The sequence below is a fragment of the Medicago sativa genome, chromosome 8 (assembly GCF_051527215.1).
Source record: "Medicago sativa cultivar Bolivia chromosome 8, Bolivia_mono, whole genome shotgun sequence".
Classification (NCBI taxonomy): Eukaryota; Viridiplantae; Streptophyta; class Magnoliopsida; order Fabales; family Fabaceae; genus Medicago; species Medicago sativa.
The window spans coordinates 75,024,282-75,044,271 of NC_140756.1; the positions used below are offsets into that span (position 1 = coordinate 75,024,282).

General features: G+C 33.3%; 3 protein-coding genes across 3 annotated transcripts; 2 read left to right on the forward strand and 1 right to left on the reverse strand.

Annotated features, from left to right (window-relative positions):
- Positions 1-979: 979 nt before the first annotated feature.
- CCS (copper chaperone for SOD1) lies at positions 980-4,648 on the forward strand. The gene is made up of 6 exons (XM_085731626.1): positions 980-1,230; positions 1,324-1,359; positions 1,493-1,565; positions 2,160-2,294; positions 3,593-3,816; positions 4,193-4,648. The coding sequence occupies exons 1-6, from the start codon at positions 1,018-1,020 to the stop codon at positions 4,454-4,456; spliced, it is 945 nt and encodes a 314-aa protein (XP_085587752.1). The 5' UTR covers positions 980-1,017; the 3' UTR covers positions 4,457-4,648.
- A 631-nt stretch (positions 4,649-5,279) lies between these two features.
- NUDX14 (nudix hydrolase homolog 14) lies at positions 5,280-10,433 on the reverse strand. The gene is made up of 7 exons (XM_085731627.1): positions 10,105-10,433; positions 9,898-10,003; positions 8,965-9,042; positions 7,993-8,085; positions 6,567-6,659; positions 6,306-6,404; positions 5,280-5,802 (listed from the first exon to the last, which is right to left on the reverse strand). Exons 1-7 carry the CDS (start codon positions 10,320-10,322, stop codon positions 5,566-5,568), a joined length of 924 nt encoding a protein of 307 aa, XP_085587753.1. The 5' UTR covers positions 10,323-10,433; the 3' UTR covers positions 5,280-5,565.
- Positions 10,434-14,168: 3,735 nt separating this feature from the next.
- On the forward strand, positions 14,169-15,734 carry LOC146901498 (Nucleotide-sugar transporter family protein). The gene has a single exon (XM_085735451.1). The coding sequence runs from the start codon at positions 14,279-14,281 to the stop codon at positions 15,341-15,343; it is 1,065 nt and encodes a 354-aa protein (XP_085591577.1). The 5' UTR covers positions 14,169-14,278; the 3' UTR covers positions 15,344-15,734.
- Positions 15,735-19,990: the final 4,256 nt, after the last annotated feature.

The following is a 19,990-nucleotide window of genomic DNA, read 5'->3' on the forward strand; positions in this document are numbered from 1 at the left end:
TTTGCTCACCCTCCTTCCCCACAACATGTCCCCCTACACCCTTCTCATCAAGTTCCCCCTTTCCCACAAGAACAATCGAACGATCAAAACGTCGTTTACTAGGAACCACAACGTCCTCAAGAATGCCGCATACTTCAAATCCTTTCCTCAAATAAAAATTAGATAACTGTGCCGAAAAATTCGTAAAATAGAAAGTAACAAACCGTTTAAATGACGAATCCTTCCATCTCATTCTCCCTTCCATCATGTTCCGCGCGCGACTGCCCATGGGGAGCAGCAACACAGTTGCCTTCAACAGACCAGCACGACTTCCTTGAGGAAGACCGCCGCCGAGAATTCCCTCCTCCACCTGGTGATCGACGTGAAACCCTAGAACCATCCCTGCCGAATGTTGCCATCCGCGAACCTGTGCTAACCCTTGACCAAGACCGCCGAATTCCCCTGACCTCGATCCTCCTGTCGCAACGCTTTCCCACGTCGCGGTCTCACATCCTGCCAATCATCCCCATCCCTCCCCGTGTGTGACACCCTGCTTGGACCCCTTCCCCCCATTGGACCTCACCTCCAGGGAAACGTAGCGATGCGAAGACCTTTGACGGTGCCAATGGCCATCGCCTCTCTCTCTCTCTCTCTCTCTCTCTCTCTCTCTCTCTCTCTCTCTCTCTCTCTCTCTCTCTCTCTCTCTCTCTCTCTAACTCTCATGTTTCTTTAATAAATGAGAAGTTGAGTTCAAACTTTAAATTCCATTTGATCGAACTTTAAATTATTAGATCATTGTCTTTGGATTTTTATTTTTTTAAAAAAAAAAAAAGTGTCAACTATGATGCTCCATGAATCATGATGGATTTGGATATTGGTACAAAAAATAAGAGAAAAAGAAAAGTGTGGATCTATGTAGAAGAAAGACAAGCAAGACAAAAAAAATAAGTTAAACAAAAACAGGAAATAAAAACACCTACCCCCAAAAATGCATCTTCTCAGTTCAACTATAAACAAACACAAATAAATTCCACTAAAATGGCATTTCTCAGGTCAATAGCAGCAACAACAAGTGCTATTGCAACCTTAGCTTTTTGTTCTTCATCTTCTTCTTCTTCTTTCTCTCACTCTCACCAATCCCCAAACACTGCCTTATCTTCCAACACCAAATCCAACAAGCCCTCCAGCCTCGTCAAAACATTCTCTACCTCTCCTTCACCTGTCTTAATGGACCATAATCTCTCTTCTCAGGTACCTTAATTATTTATTATTCCTCTCTAATTTCACTCTTAATTACTTAATTACCGCCTCTAATCCTTTTATATTTTATTTTCTTTCTTTCAGACACAAACCGATCATGATGTGTTACCTGAGTTGCTGGTTAGTTTTAATTTTAATTAATTCCAATTTCATTTTTTTTCTGTTTAGGTTGCTTAATTATGCTAGATTAAAATACTTTGTTAATATCTAATTGTTTGATTTTTGTTTTGTTGTTGTTAATTTGATGTTATAGACAGAGTATATGGTGGATATGAAATGCGAAGGTTGTGCTAATGCTGTTAAGAATAAGCTGCAAACAATCCATGGTAAGTGTTTTGTTTTGGTTTAAGTGCTTATACCTGCTTATGCGATATGCTTTAAGTTATTAGGCCTTGTTTGGATACACAGTTTAATTTGCATCTTATAGTATAAGCTCATGTGAATAAGCTATTTCTATTACACTAGATAAAATAAAGTTAAATTGTTTTTGTATAAGATATAAGCTGTTTTCATAAGCTATCTTGGAGAACTTATGGAAATTAGATGAAACAGCTTATGAATATGTCATTAGTTGTCTTCAATTTCATAAGTTCTCTCAAATAGTCGCACAAGTGCGTATGTGCATATGATAGTAGATAAGCTAAATTAAGCCGATCCAAATAGACCCATTTTCTGCTTTCAGCATACTTGGGAGCATTAAAAAACATTGAACTTTTGATTTGGTCCTGAAATCATATCTATTCATTCAAAGCGAGTATGAATTTGAGGGGATTTCTTCATTTAACCAATTATTTTAATTTTTATATGATATATTAATTCCAATGTATAACTTACCAAACACGATAAGACTCGTTTGTAAGATCCCTGAGATTTTCATATTTGTGTTTTGTCATTCATGTGCTCTCATTTTTTTTTTATAGGAATCAAGAATGTGGAGGTGGATTTGAGCAATCAGGTTGTTAGGATTCTTGGTTCAACACCGGTAAAAACCATGAGTGAAGCTTTGGAGCAGACTGGTAAAAAAGCTCGATTAATTGGACAAGGAGTGCCAGAAGGTTCACCTTTTTTTTTCTTGCTCTATCATGATCTGTTTGCAATTTTTATGATAGGAATCTTACTTTTATAGATGAATTTTGAGTATGGCCTTTTGTGTTAATTCTCTGTTGGCTTGCTCATGAGATCGCAATTTCTGCCAAATTGAAGGTTAGGACAATAGTTTAGGTGGTAGAAACCAAAGGATCTTGTGATCAATCAACAGCAATATAGCATAAACAAGAAGAAACGGATGGTAATTTAGGAAAATAGGTTGCTTAATTGATAGTAACGATAATAGTTGTAGAGGGTTTCTCTAACTACTCACAACTCGTAGAGTAAGCCTACTCTGGCCCTAAACAGAAAACGTATTCTGTCATACTCTAAAACTTCTAAGAATTCCCCTTTATATACAAATAAAGAGAACATTCTATTATTTAACCTTAATGGGCCTCTTATTATTTAATCCTAATTGACAACTTACTAATAATCTACTTATACCTAATTAACTACCTACTAATTACTTAAAACGCCCTCTCACATTGGATCCTAACATTAGGCTGGCCTCGGATATTCTTAAATTTAATTTATTTGGATGACAATTGGAGTATAATATTGGCAGGTGTGATATCTGTTCACTGTGGCCACGGTCTCACTGATACATATCTTGCATAAAATATTATTTTTAAACTGAGTTTGTACTTTATACGCGCCTTTAAACAGCATCTCTGCACAATATTCATTTTCCCAGCATCCTTTTGTGTATGTCACAGAAATTCCTTTAGTGATCCACATTATCAATCAGACATGATTTCTTTTAGTCAGAAGATTGAGCAATTTTCTTCAGCGTCTAATGACGGTTTATACTATTATGACGGAACATCAAATAGATCACATTGTACCTGTCATTAACATTGAAAGTGTTGTTTTTCATAAAAAACATTGAAAGTATTGCTGGTGCTACATTATCATCAAACTTAGGTTTCTATTTCATTCTAGCTTATTGGTTTCGATTCCATTGTCTAACAAACACAATATACCCATCAGAGGCTATTACGCCCAGGTTCAACAGTTTTTGAATAAAAAGAAGCACAATGAGCTTCTTTTTGTTTTAACTGCAGTAGGTGCTAGATGATTTATCAATTTTGGTTCTCCTGTAAATATATGTTTAGTTGCATGATGTGTCTTGATTTTGTTGCATTTATTTATATTGTTGTAGCACTCGTCAAGCAACTCAAATTCAATTAATTGTTTTCATGGTTTCAGGCGTCTTATACTCTTATCAGTACCAATTTCACCGAATCTTTCTTTTGCTTTACAGACTTTTTAATATCAGCGGCTGTCTCTGAATTCAAAGGTCCGGAAATTTTTGGTGTTGTTCGCCTGGCTCAAGTAAGTATGGAACTAGCTAGAATTGAAGCAAAGTTCAGTGGGCTGTCACCAGGGAAGCATTCCTGGTCTATTAATGAGTTTGGTGATCTGACTAGAGGTGCAGCAAGCACCGGTAAAGTGTTCAATCCGTCAAACGAGGAAAACACTAAAGAGGTTCGCTTTTTCTATATCTTCTAGATGACTTTTGTTTTAGCGTAAAAAAATTCTTTTAAGGATTGATGACTGGTATAAATGTTATTTATAAACATTAAAATGGATAGGAGATGTATAAAATTGCAGAGAATGAAACTTTTAATTCACGAAGGATATTATGAAAATTTCTTAATGATGTATCCAAATGGTTGAATGGATTTGATTTTAGTTTTAATAGTTGAAATTGATATTTTGGCATTTATTAGTTTATTAACCTTTTCTAAGTAAGGGTGATAAAGTTGGTAATACAAAATCAATTTAAAATGAGAGTTAGTTCATAAGTTATCGTTAACAATTTCAAACACAACTTAAGGAGGTTGCTTGATTGGATCTTCAGCCACTTGGTGACCTGGGAACACTGGATGTGAACGAAAAGGGTGAGGCCTTCTACACTGGGGTCAAAGAAAAGCTGAGAGTGGCTGATCTTATTGGACGAGCTGTTGTTGTGTATGCAACTGAAGATAAATCAGAACACGGTATAGCTGCTGCAGTGGTTGCTAGAAGTGCAGCAGTGGGTGAGAACTACAAAAAGCTCTGTACATGTGATGGCACCACCATATGGGAGGCGAGTGACACAGATTTTGTTCCTAGCAAGTTCTGATGAACTAATTTACGGAAAACAGAACATTGTAATTTATTTGTCTTACTGTGGCTCTCCAGCATTTCAAATTTGGAGATGCTCTTGTATTTGTATACCATTTTGAAAACAAGGTGTCTGTCTGTCATACTTGTTACATAAATTATAGTTATTTTATGGACTGCATGCTATTTAAGATAGCTTATTCAGCTCCCACCATTTGTTTACTATTACTGATGTTTTAGTATTTAGTTGATTCAAAATTATTTGGTAAGGATACGTATTTGTTTCAATGTGTTGCAACAAGATTCTCTGTAAATAAGAAATTGATCTTTAATGTTCATCAATTACTTAGGAATGGTCTTGACCAGATTCCCTGGCTTAACATTTCTCGTGCTCCAGCAGTTAAAAGTTGTGATCAATTCCAAGAACATATAAATACTGGAAGCTAGTTTTACACTGAATCAAATTTTAATTGCAATTGTTCCAATGCCTTTTTCAATTCCAACTTTGGAAATGACGGGTTTGTTGAGCACTTTCAAAAGTCTTGATTTTATAAGTCATATGGTTTGTGCAACCTCCGTAAATAAGTCATGCTTTTGAGAATTTGTTGGTTGTAAAAGATCACATTGAAATAGTTGTTCCTCCTCCTCTTAATCAACAACAATGATAACATCATCTTGCTCTTAATCATCTTGCTGTTTATCAGCTATGAAAGCCATCTTTTGATCAACAAATTAACATTAAAACATATAAAGTGAAAGGCAATAGTGACTTGTCACATTCACACTATTGTTAAGGACTAACTGCAACAATAACAAGCTATCTTAAATAGCATGCAGTGGGATGGATCTAATCCACATGTTCTATACTATTTTAAAATTTGAATTATCTTAAATACATCTCTTGCATTTCTTGCATTCAGCAGTATTTTACTTGATGCGTGGACGATATGGTGAGTGAGTATTGCAGTTTTTTCCCAATAAGTTATAGAAACCATAAGGAGCTAGACATAATAATAAAAAAATAAAAATTACATACAACAAATCATCCAGAGCAAAGTCTCTATCCAATAATCTCTCTTCTGTTTTTAGTCTTTTTGTAAAAAGTCTTTGCTCTGCGTAGCATTACAATTAGGTTGCCAAAGAAGGCAATAATCCTTCTTTCTTGGCCATTTCTAACAGTGCAACAGCCACCAGAACCTTGCAATCTGCTGTTGTGCGCCAAAGGTTCTTGTATGGTACCACACGCACCTTAATCAGCTCCCCATGTTCACGAAGGCCAGTCTCTTTACCTTGGAGATGTGTGATGATCTCTTTATCAACACGCTTTCTGCAGAGAAAGATACTGATCTCTTCGTCACATCCTCCCTAATAACACCGAAAAAGAAAGAGAATAAGAAAAGCAATATGCACCAATTTTGACAGCTAAAGTATAATATGAGACGAGACTAGTAGTGAGATAATTTCAACAATTTAATAGTATAACTGTTAAATATTTTAGCAGTCAATTCATTTGATACAGATCTTACTTAAATCTAGAACTTAAATTTCAATAAATTCATGGGTCAATGAAGATTTATATGCAATTCTGCATGGTTTACTAATTAGCACTCAGATCAGCCTAAAACGACCAGAAGTTTAACTGCGTGCAATTGTTAAATGCAATGTTTAAATGTAAACCAACAATATCATGATACTAAACTATACTCATATTTACCATGCAGAAGCATTGCAATGCATAAGACTATTATTAGTTCTTTTATTTATTTATTTTTAAAAAATAAAGCACAACTATAAGCAGAGCATAGATCATGAAATTCGCAAAAACAAAGAATGCAATGAAGTTCGCATGCAAAAAGCTCAATATATACAGGAGAGGGGAAAACTGTGCTTCCAGTTGAAGAGTCCAGGAAAGCAGTGAGGTCAACCATGTCTTCTACATTTAGCTTGATGCCTGTCTCTTCTTCAACCTGCCAGAGTCACAACTTCACAAAGTTATGAATAGTATTGTGAATGTTGTTATTTCAATAAGGTAAATAAATATGTTTGGCTTGCAACTAAAAGGCCATTAGTGATGCAAATGAAATATGCAAATTTCATATACTGCTAGAAAGAGTAAGATAGAAATAGACCTCCCGAACTGCTGAGCCTACAATATCACCCTTGTCATCGTCCAACATTCCAGCAGGCAATTCCAAAATAATTCTTCCCACAGGAACTCTTGCCTTATAAAAATATCCAGCATAAGAATAGGCATGAAATGAAATTCCAGATATAATTGGTTTGTTTTTTTATAAAGAAAATATTGTTATGGTTGTACGATATCATGTAAATATAGTGAATACTATAATATTAGTCCTTTAGATATATTGTATATCAGCGTACGCGCGATGCACATTGCTTCATTTACTTATTGTTTTTTTCTTTCTCAACATAATATCTAATGAGAGGCAACTCTGATCCATAAAACTCGGCGGACTCACCATCCCACCGGTGAAATTTTATCGCTTGATCCTCTTTCTTACCTCAACCTTTATTTCCCCCAACCTCTAAGGGAAACGTGTTTGATGAATACTAAACCTGTTAACAATATTATAGATTCTGATGCAAAATTTCTTTGGATCAGGCGGAGTCACTTTTAGCTCCAGTGTGCTACAAAATAAACACAAACAAAACCATCTCACTGTCACCCTCTCTTATGTCTCCTTTATTGTAGTGTGATAAGCACCATTTTTTTATTGGCCTAGTGTAATTTGTACCTTAAAGTAAAAAAAAAAAAAAAAACGCCATGAAAAGGTCTCATCTATGATAAACAAGAGTCACAATAAGTCGTGGCACACTCAAATGTTGATTGGCAGACACTACTACTGCTGGGATACCCACCTCTGAGTATTGTATGTATATTCATTTGGGTAACGTTAACTGCCGGAAAAGCAATAAACAAAATGATGATGCCAAGTCAAGAACAAAATCCTAATATAGAAACATGACAACGGCTAGTTGTGAGCTAATATGCCTAACATAGTTACAGTAGGAGCTTTGATTTAAGAAGGTTGTGCAGATCACACTAATTTGAGATAATCAAGTTGTAGGGCATATCGCCTGATGTCTAGTGATTTAAGTGAGGACTAGGCAAAGTGAGATAGATTACCAATTCATTATAGAGATCATTTCATCTAAAAACATCATCACTGGTCTTATTATTTTAAATGATCAATTACCAGATGTCTAGTATATGTGTCTGTGTGTGTGTGTGTGTATATATATATATATATATATATATAAAAACAAACTTGGTGTATATGATCTATATGTTTTGGTTTGACAGGGAAGTACTAGAAATAATGTACATTTTTTTTTATAGCAGAAATAATGTACGTATGCTGGTAGGGTAGTTACAGTAATACAGTAACGTTAATATTAATCTCATTTATTGTGATACATACGCAAACACAATAAAGCACTGATATGCAGTACACACAGATTCAGTCACATGCGTACTCGTCTTTATCTTTCTCAAAAAACATAGAAAGAACATTGCAAGAGTCCAACATATACCTGATCAGTAAGAACAGCATACGTCTCACCCTCTGATTCCAAAAGTATCAGCATAGCCACAGCTGGTCCTCTTGCAAATACAATACCTGGAACCTGATCATGATTTACTTTACTATAAAAAGAAAGAAATCAGCATTAGGCGTACTAAACGTAGATAAATAAACTAATAAATATATGGTATAAGAAAGACCCGATGTCTATCACATCCTGGGTTCCAAGGATTTTGGATCCTATGACAGATGTTTGCAAATTTGATACATGTATAATAGACATCTCAAATCCCTCGTGACTTCTAGACAGAAAAATATGTGTGGGCATGTGATGCCCTTTCAGCGTATGGAAATCACATGTCCCTGCATATGATACCCTCTTCGTTTGACATTTAAAATTTCTAAGCGCAACAAGAAGCACCAGACATTCCTGATTGTACTAAACATGGGAATCCTAAATATTTATGCATCGACTTATATCCAGGATGCCTTGAAAGGTAAGATAAATATGAATCAAATTTTTCTTGAGGAATCCACTCTATATATTGTAGCACAGCAATAACCAAATAACTAAGCAGGGTTATACTAATGTTAGTGGTTAACTTGTTAGGGAGAGGTGAAAATTTTACTAACAAGAACCAATTCCACCAATCAACACCTTTATTTAAATAACTGTTTTTTTTTAGATTGGCAAATGTTAGTGGTTAACTTGTTAGGGAGAGGTGAAAATTTTAGTAGCAGGGATTGAACTCGGAACCTCCTAGATATTACTTTGGTGCCCCGACACATACCACTTGGCCACTCCTTTGGGAAACTTTTATTCAAATAAGAACAATAACCATGGTCATTGTTCAAATAATGTTGGAGATCCGGATAGGCCAATATGTACGCGGACACAGTTCTTAGCTCAGTGAAATGATTAAGACATGAAAATTCCTCAATAGGCTAATAATGAAAACATGTTATGCAAATCATAGGAAACCTTGTTCCCTGTTTCTTTGTCAATAATCTCGGCTTTGAACTTGAGAAATCCAATGCGCTTCCCAAACATGTCTACTCCCTGTTTATACCAAAAAAAATCCGCCAAATTTTGTTATTATGATTGTAGGATACATGAATGAACAGACCAGGAATATCAATTGAATGTCCTTTTGATTGAATAGCCACATCAACAGTTGTTGATAGTTTGAAATCACTTAAAATAAAACTATGTTTTCTTAGTTAAGTTCTTAGAAGAAAACATCGAAAGAAAATACCAATCTTAACAACATCAAATAAGTTTCACTCGACAGTAAGGATCATTAGACTCCATAATATTGTATCATGAATCATATCAAAATTTTGACCATTTAGTTCCAAATCATTCTTAATAACTTATAGTTTTCCCTGGTTTTCCTTTACCTCAAACTAATGGTTACCCTACATCCTTTCTACAATAGTAGCTATCCATACCTTTTTTTTTTTGCTAATGATATCATTGATAATCTTGTCTTGTATGACTAGTCTCATCAATTGTAATATTTTCATATCTACAACAGCAAGATTCTATTATTGTTGACTTTTTATTGCCTGATATTCAGTTCCATACAACATCGCCGGCTTTATAGTTTAGGATACAAATTTTCTTTAAGTCCGAGTGATATTTTTTCACCATAAATTAAACTAGAAGCACTAATCCATTTCATCCTCCAGGCTTCGACTCTAAGGATACATCATACATTCTCTTCTATCTCCTCATCATTTTGTATGATAGACCCAAGATACTTACATTGTGATACTAAGCTATACTATACTATACCCCCTCTATAATTTGCAATAGATTCGTATATCAAATTATTTTCTTAAAGATAGAGATTATATATATAGTATTCTTATTCTACATCATATATTATAACTGAATAACCTAATGAATCACCTGAATTAAAACTTGTCTGAGAGTCATTGTACCATTGGCTAAAATCCCATTCTCTGTTTGCAAATTATGCAACCACTGCTTGAATAAAGAGGAATCAATAGCACTCCTATAATAGAAAAAAATAAATAAATACTTGATGAACATGTATGCTTGAATTAACATAATAAACTTTAGTTTAAAATATATGAATTGAAAAATAGGAATGACCAGAAATCAGAAGAGGAGACACCAGGAGCAGCGAGAATGTGAACGGGTTCGGATTGTTTACGCGGAAGCGTGATGGAGTGAGTCAATAACGATGACTCGGTCGACGACGACATTCTGCAGAAGAAAATGTTGTTCTTCTTCTTAGAAATCAAATTGGGAGTATGAAGTGGCTTTAGGTTTTTCAATGCAGTAGATATAGTTCGAATTGTCACTGCCATCGAAGAAGCTTAAAAGCTCTGCGTTAGCAACTATAGAAGGAGAAAAATCACTTCGTTTCTTTCGTTACTCGTGTTCATGGCTTCTATTACAATTTTTCTACTCACACCCATGTATTTTTGGTTACATCAAATTTACTTAAAAATTAAAATTGTCATTTTATATAAATTTTCTTCAAAAAATAATTTTTTTTAAAACCTTAGTTTCATTTATTCTTACTCTAAAATTTCATCTTTTTTCACCCACAAACAATCATGAATGTTGAGTCAATCTCTATAAAAACATCTTTCATATACTATATTGCATATAAGATCTATATAAAAACATCTTTCATTCATACTATATTGCATATAAGTAAATGAATCCCTTCTTTTTGTACAATGATGCTAGAGTTTCTATTTTGTTCAACGTTGATATGTTATGAACTCTAATGCAGTACGCACTCGTTAACATTAATTAACTCTGTTGATGTTAACTTAAATTCAGTTTAAGTAGGTAAGTGTAATACATAACCTAGTTAAAATAAGATTATGTATAATCATTAAACAAGGTTGAAGAGTTTAAAGCAAAATTTACATTTTAGTATGTACACTTAAACTCAGTTTACATGACATACTTAAACTCAGCTTACATGACATACTTAAACTGAGTTTAAAATTAAATTACAGTAGAATCAAGTTTTCTCCATCATTAAAGCACGTTTTTTTTTTCCTTTAGGTTTCGCTTCACTCAATTTCAATTACAGTAGAATCAAGTCTTCTCCGTCGAAGTGAGAAATTTTGCTTGAACAAGTATGGTTTTGGAAGAGGAAAGGAGGAAGAGGCGTTTTCTGAGTTTTGGAAGAAGAAGGAAGGAAGAGGCGTTTTCTGGGTGAATTTGTAAATTAAATTTTATTTAAGGGTAGTTTTGTCATTTTGGAATGTAATCATAAATACATGGGGTGTAATTAGAAAAAGACTTCAACAGCAGTTAACTCCCGTTGACTCTCAACGACAGTTAACCGCCGTTCGGTAAGTCTCTCAATGGCAGTTAACTGCTGCTGATTTATTCCAAACAACAACGGCAATTTTGTCATTCTTTCAAAACAAAAACAAAAATGAATTTCTCCCTCCAATCTCAATGAAATCCAATTTCTTCAATTTCAAACAAATCAAGTTCAACTTCAATTCAACCTAAACTACAAGTAAGTGTTCATGATCATTTTACATTGGTCTTTTTATTTTAAATGTTCGATTTTTATTTTAAAGTCGTGAAATGCTAGTTTTTTAGGGTTTATGAAATTGTAATTTTTTTTTGTAGTCAATGATCAAATACATAGAAATTATACGATAGATAGATGTTGATTAGAGTATGTTTGAATGCAATGTACTAGTTTAGAGATTAAAATAATACAATGAACCCATGATGTATATGTTGAACTCCAAGTGTTTAATGAAATGTCTCAATGAATTGTTTATTGATTTTTTTTCATTGTTTTTTTGTCGTGTAGATATGTCTTACACCCCAAACAAGCGCCGACTTGGCAAGGAGACGATGACAAACAGCACACGCCATGAGAGAATGGATCAGAACCCTTTTAAAAGGGAACGCTGACGTAGGAGTGGCACAGAGGGAATGTCCTAGACAGGTGCGTCCAAGATAGTGGAATCTGATCCAAAGAAACGGGGTTAGAAAATCCAACAGTTGATTTAGAGCAGTAGGGGTGGTTGTAGGGATGTCAGTTGCCAAGATCCACTTTCATTAAGGACCCACGTTAGAGGGGAAAAATAGAGGTTAGAATATTTTGGTCCTTAATTAACCACTAACATTGTTTTATCATTTTGATTCTAAATTAACCATATAATTATTATTCAGAACATTTTAGACCTGGTAAATTGCTTAAATATTTAATTGTATTTTATATAGAACATTCTGATCCCTGATAAAATAACTGTCAAATATCTAAGACATTATAGTCTTATTTGTCTAACCTCTATCAATAATTTTTTGAGTATATAAGTTTTGTAAGTTGCAAGACTAAATTTTAAAAGAGTCTGAATTAAAATATTCATTTCTTATGACTATTTCTTCCATTTCAATGTAGATGATACCCGATTCATAAAAGAAATACCAACAGTTTCATGCAGTTCTTCTCTAATACATCTTCTTATGCATAACCTCTGTATATAATACACACTCTATACCAATATATATACACTCAAAATTTCAAACTACTATTACTTAAAAAATTAAAATCAACGTGGAATATGCATTAGTCTTGCCGTCTCTACAATGATAGTACACTACAGTTAATTCAATTAAATAATTACAGTATTTTATTTATTCTCTTTTGAGTTGATAGTAAGCAACCAAATGGCAGAATACTGACTATATTAAATTTACTAGAGTCCTCCGTCTCTCATTCACGCAGACACTTTGACTCCCTGGGATCATACAAAATCACGATTTTGGTGGATCGTGAGATAGGCCTAAAATTTCTAAGCAGTAGTCAAAGGTCTTGCATGATAAAAAAAATCCACACATTCAAACCCAATGGAGAGGTTTTTTCTATCTAAAATTTTGAATCAAACATATCGACTATTAGTTGATTAAACATCTTTGTTGACCTCCTTCATCACTGAAAAGATAATACTCATGCACTTAGTTGTCGCAGTTCTCCAATTCCAAGACTCAAATCTTTTTGAAGAATGATTCAAACTATGTAAGAAAAAGAAAAACTTAATTAAAGTATGATAATTTGACAACTATTCTATGATAAAAGTAAAACCAATCTTTACTATTATTGTAAGAAATGTAATTGTATTTTCAGTAAAGAAGTTATACTGTTTTAATTTTATCTAATTTAAAAATATACGTATATTTTAAAAAGGTTTAAAATAAATTTTATCTAATTTTAGAATATAAGTATATTTTAAAAAGGTTTAGAAATTAATTGAACAAATCTATTTTACACAATTACTATTTAATCAAATCTCACCATGTGACATCATGCTAAATTTTGCTTGCATGACTTTTTTTCCACAAGAGCTTTACTTCGTTGATATGGTCTTTGGCTATTTTAAAAAATATAAATACATTACACAATGATGTCAAAATTTATAGATACCAGGTGAACAAAAACTTCAAGGGATTCTTTAAAAAAAAAAAAAAAACTTCAAAGGATCGTACCAGTGATATAAAAGGCATGCTATTTTCGGTCTCTATTATAAAAAGAAAATATACTTTTAAAGTTTATTCAATAAATAATGTGTGTGATATATACTATATAAAAAACGATGAAAAATCGATGAAATAAAATAAAAAAGAGAAATGCTAACAATTGTCTTTATGACATTTGTTAAGAAGACTAAATAAAAAAATATCCTTTTAAACAAAAATCATAAAAATGATGCATTCAACGTATTAAAATTTTTAAAAATAATTTTCTCAATATAAAACTAATAATTTTTTTTTTTTTAAATCCTTAATCTAGCTAGCAAAACCCAATAAAAAGAATGAAAGATGAGAAATGAGAGACACAAAGGTCAAGAGTAAAGATAGCATCCAATCCAAGCATTAATAAGGTATCCCACTCATGAGTTATGACTCATCGCCGACACTCAACCTTAACCAAACCATGTGCAAATACCTGCACTCTCTCTTCTAACCTATCTTTTCCAACCCCAAACATGGCCCACCAATGAAGAATAACCCCTGTTTATATATTCCCCCACTTGTTCCCATTCTCATCCAACCCCCACAAACTTCCCTTAACCCCAAATCTCAATCCTCACCGTCCAATCATCATCACTATCACCACCCCACCCAAAAAATAATATTAATTAATAACACCTCCTTCACACTCCTTCACCAATCTCAACTCTTTTTCAGTCTCACCCTCAGATCTGATCAAACCAAAACTTATGTTATTACATTTATAACAACAATTTCTTTCATATTTCATTTTATTTTTCTTGCAATGGTGGAAGCACAAACATGGACAACAAGAAGAATGAGCAACCCAAGATTACACACATTAGACACAAACGACCAATTACAATTAGACATACCACAAACACCACCAAGTGACCAAAGAAACAATGGATCCAACATCAACAACAACAACCTAGTTACAACATCACTTATAATAGCATCATGGTATTTTTCAAACATTGGTGTTCTTCTTTTAAACAAATATCTTTTAAGTTTCTACGGTTACCGTTACCCTATTTTTCTTACAATGCTTCACATGCTATCTTGCGCCGCTTATTCCTACGCCGCCATTAACGTTGTTCAGTTTGTTCCTTATCAACAAATCCACTCCAAGAAACAGTTTCTCAAAATCTTTGCTCTTAGCGCAATTTTCTGCTTCTCAGTTGTTTGTGGAAATACCTCATTGAGATATTTACCTGTTTCTTTTAACCAAGCTATTGGTGCAACGACACCGTTTTTCACCGCGATTTTCGCGTTTTTGATTACTTGTAAAAAAGAAACTGCTGAAGTTTATCTTGCTTTGTTACCGGTGGTGTTAGGGATTGTTGTTTCAACAAATAGTGAACCTTTGTTTCATTTGTTTGGGTTTTTGGTTTGTGTTGGTTCAACTGCAGGGAGAGCTTTGAAGAGTGTTGTGCAAGGAATTATATTGACTAGTGAAGCTGAGAAGCTTCATTCTATGAATTTGTTGCTTTATATGGCTCCGTTGGCTGCGATGATTTTGTTGCCGGTTACTTTGTATATTGAAGGCAATGTGTTTGCGATAACGATTGAGAAAGCGAAGAGTGATCCGTTTATTGTGTTCTTGTTGATTGGGAATGCTACTGTTGCTTATTTGGTGAATTTGACTAATTTTCTTGTGACTAAGCATACTAGTGCTTTGACTCTTCAAGTTTTGGGGAATGCTAAAGCTGCTGTTGCTGCTGTTGTTTCGGTTTTGATATTCAGAAATCCGGTTACTGTGATGGGGATGACTGGTTTTGGGATTACAATCATGGGTGTTGTGCTTTATAGTGAAGCTAAGAAGAGATCTAAAGGTGCATCTCATTGATGATGGATTGGTGATTGATGAATGTGATTATGGATTCAATTTTTTTTTTGGATTTTCATAAAGGCGTAAACGGGTATTTCTTACTTGCTTCTTATTATTGTTAATTGTTTGGGAAGTTTTGATTTTGATTCAATTGTATTTCTGTGGAATTGGATCTGATCGGATCAAGTTACAGCAATTGGACTGTATAGGAAGAAGCAGAGAGGGAGAGGGTTATTTAGTTATGTTTGTTTTTTTATTGCCGGCTGTGTAACCATATAAAGTGCTCGCTTCGATGCCCTTTGGCAACATACATTAATGATTTATAGGAAATATAAAGCTACATTGTATTTGGTGAGGGAGGAAAATTCTCCTTTGCTTCATTTTGTTAATTACATTGTCCATTGTTTCATTTCTGTCTCTTTATTATTTGCTATTGTGAAAGGTTGCTAGTTTTAATTTTGATTCATTTGAATGCTTAGAATTAATTGTTTATATGATTTGCTGTTTCAGTTGGTAGGCATCTAGGACTAGGTTTTCAACCGCGGTTGTCGCAATATCTGATAATATTGCGGTAAGTTGCAGTCTAATGTGCTTGATGATGTAATATCAATTTTTTGTCGTGTTGCGGTCATGTTGACTAGGAAACCCATGGTTTTGCGGTTAAACCTGTTTAGACAGTTTTCCAGAATTGAAACTCCGGGTTTGTTTGTTTGCGGTTATTTGTTGATATTGAATTGTATTTTCTTTTTGTACTGATTTGCATTTCATTTCAATTAATGAAATGATCACTAAACTTAAGCTTCCAACTTTTTTTTGTCTGTGATTCATTATCTTTCAGCTATTCAGTTTCAATTTCAAATATATTATTTTTAAAATGATAGTTTTGAGGAAGAATAGAGAGTACCCTGAAATTTATCCTTGTAGATTGCTTGGTTAGTCTAGACATTTGCTGATCAATATTTTACAGAAACTTAATTGACAGAGTCAAGTTTAGTAAAATAATTCAGCAGTGTTGTGAAATGCCGAGATGACAGAACCATGGGCGGATTCGGTGCCAGCCGCCATAGGCAGCAATGCCTATTACATCTACCATGTTTCTGCCATAGTGCTTTATTTATATAGCGGGTTTTTGGTTGATCGCCGCAATTGATCATCCGTCATTGATAACACTAATTTGCATGCCATTTGGACAAACGTTGCTCAATTTTGAACGAATTTAGTTGGTAGCAATTTAGTTCTTATTAGAAATTATAATCGTTGGTTCTTGGGGTGAGTATATGTCTGTCTTATTATTTTTATATGCCTGTTACTATTATTAGTATTTACTATTTTTAACCGACCGTTCAAATTCATGCTTCTTTTTTGCTTTGATGCATCAATGAGTGGCTGCTAACTTAGTATAACAGCGACATCTCTGCAAACACTACCGTGGCAATGTATTGACTACACTATGCAAAATTTTCACCTCAAGGTAGTTCATACTTTAACACCATCCACTATTCAAAGCATTAAAAAATGACATTCTGTCCTTGCTTTTGGCTTAATCTCTTGAAAACTTGTTGCTTGCTAGTACGCTATCTTTGTCTAAGGGGTTGTTGGTTGGATTGTATTAATGTGTCTTTATCAATAATATAGAGTATTTGAAATCTTGGCTGTTTGAAAAGCTAGACATTCGGCGGTCTTAAGAAACTGTCGCTCGTTTGTCGTTTTAGGACTAACATTATGGACCAGACTTGTGTACTTGAGCAATGTTAGGTGTGTAGTGCTATCACTACAGTTTTGACTGCTTTGATTACGTGTGACTTCTTACCAAAAATATAGTAAATAAATGAGTACATTGTCAATTAATTGAACTTGTTTGGGTAAACAGACATTGTCATCAGTTTGAAATGTCTCAATTAACTAATGAAAAATAAGTTTGAGGATCAAAATGACCAACTAAAGAGACACTTCAGGATGAATGTATTTGATACATTTAACAACTATAACAACAAACAACAAAGTTTCATAAATTTAGGAACTAAAATACTCCATCCGTCCCAAAATAAGGGAACAATTACTCGTTTGATCCGTGATGAGGGAACAATTCATAACTAGAATTTATTTACCTCCGAGCACAAAATAGTGTAAGAACCATTTTCCTCCTAAGAACCGTGGGTGAAAACAAAAAATCTAATACTAAGTTGTCATTTTAAAATTTACATTTTCTGAGAAGATTTGTATTGTTTGTAAGAGATTTGATATTAGATTTTGGTTCTTATTCTATATTATCGAAATCAATTGAGCACTGGTGAACTGTAGGAAACAAAATTTAATGTTTGCTATTCTTTTGGTTATGAACTTACATTTTGGCGTCTAACAATTAATTTATCAAAGTCTAGTTGAATAAAACAAATAAATAATGTAAAGTCTTCATATTCGCTTAAGTAAAACAAAAGAGTTTCTCGCGATTTTAATTCATCCAAGGCTAGGACGGATGAAGTTCTGATTGAGAATCAGTGATTTTATGATGGAAAAGTCACTGTAACATTAATGTATTTTGATGTATTTTAAGAAAGAGAATGATGAAAGATAAATGATAGATAAAATGGGAGAAAGAGAGAGTAATATAAGAGAGATATAAACATGATCACTGTTATTTTTCCCGCCCTAATGTTAGTCTAATCCAAATCCATGAAATTCATACCTTATTGCAAGCTTAATTTACCCAAACATAATCTCTCAAAAAAAAAAATTTACCCAAACATAAATCATGTTTGCACAACCATTTTCGAACAATTTTTAGACAAGTCTCTCATACTTTTATTGTGTGTTTTTTTTTCTTTCTCTCTATTGTTTTCTACCAATAAAAAGAAAGAAAAATAATATTATAAAAAAATTGTCACAAAAAAAATTGCACGACTATAAGTTGTCACCAATTTTACTTTATATTATAGCTGGTTGGCAACTAATGTTTTTTTTTTAACAACATTAGTTTGCAACTAATGTGGTATGTGTGCCGGCGGGTACATAATTTTTGTGATAGGACAAAAAAAAAAAAAAATTTCATGTATGTGTTCAGTGTTAGAGGAACAATAGAAAATCGTATAAATACAAAGGTAAATCAATACCAATCTATTTTATCTTTTATCTCTTGTAATTGCTCAAGGGATAAAATTAGTATCAATTAATTGTTTTCGCTCCTTTAATTTTTAAATTTACGTTTTTTTTAAATCGTAAGATTGTACCAAATTAGTGTTATTTTAATATTAAATATAAAATAAAATTGTGATAACCACTTTGCTATCATAAATCATGCATGGCATCTCTTTTCTCTATTTCCTTTCTATCTCTCATCTTTCAATGAGTCAAATGGATCTTTTAAAAGTTTACAAGTAATTAGTGAAAAAAATAAAAGTTTCAAATAAAGATTCTGGTGGCATTTAGTATACACAATGCACAAATTTGTGCACAATGCACAAATTAAGGAAAGTTTTATTTTAACCATTAGATTAAAAGGAACACCGATCTTTATTATAGTCTCTCCACGCTATATCTTTTTCACTTGTCTTCAACCCCCTCACCTGCACTGTTCTTCCACCACACTCTTTCATGCCCCCACTCACCTGCTATTACAGAACAGCAAAAACACTTATATTTATGTTCCATCGCTCAACAAAAAAATAAAAAAATAACCAATAAATTTGAATCTTAACTATAATTAGGACTCAATTTAGTTCATCTTCTTTCTCATGCTTGACTCTAATTCTTTTTCCCCAATTAAAATATGCAACTATAGATTATTCAACCCAATACCCATATTATCAATTCCAATCGAGTCTGAATATTGCTCTCAATTTTGACAAAAATATAGAGACATAATTTTCACGATTTTAATTTTTTCCTTTATGAGAAATTTACCATAAATTGAATTTAATTTCTTTCTGGGTTGTGATTGTTGTTGGTGTAGCTATTTATCACACTGAAAAGTTTCCAGAGGCAACAACAGTGTCTCATAAATCTCATGGTGGTGCTGAACGATATGAAAATGTTGGGGTTTTTACTGGATCTGCAGTGGGGTGAAAATTGTGCTAATAATTGTTGTTGGTGTTTTAATAATTGTCAAAATTGAGAGCAATATTCAAACTCGATTGGAATTGATAATGGATATTGGGTTGAACAATTGAAGTTTTGAGTTTGCTGACAGGTGTTGTTGTGTTTGGTGGTGGTGGTGGTGGTGAAAAGAGGGAGATGGTAGAAGTTGAAGATAAAGTGAGAAATATATGGTGTAGACAGATTACACTAAAGATCAATGTTCCTCTTTCATCTTATGGTTAAAAATAACTTTCTAAAACTTATTTATGGTGCACAAATTTGTGTAGTGTGCATACTAAATGCCACCAAAGATTCTTTCACATTCAAACAAAGAAGGAGAAAATGTGATGAGTAATAATATATCAATATTATAATAAATAAAAAATTCAACAATAGATAGAGACAGTGGAAGTATAAAAGCAATGGAAAATATGATACATGAGAAATCATATACTCTTGAGTTTAATCCCGTGCTGTGTTTCTCATGCTAACACTGCTTTCAACTTGCACTTCACCATAACTATACGCCACAATGGCACAAACCCAAAGTCAAAAAAATAATAACTTACAGATTTTCACTCACGAGATGTT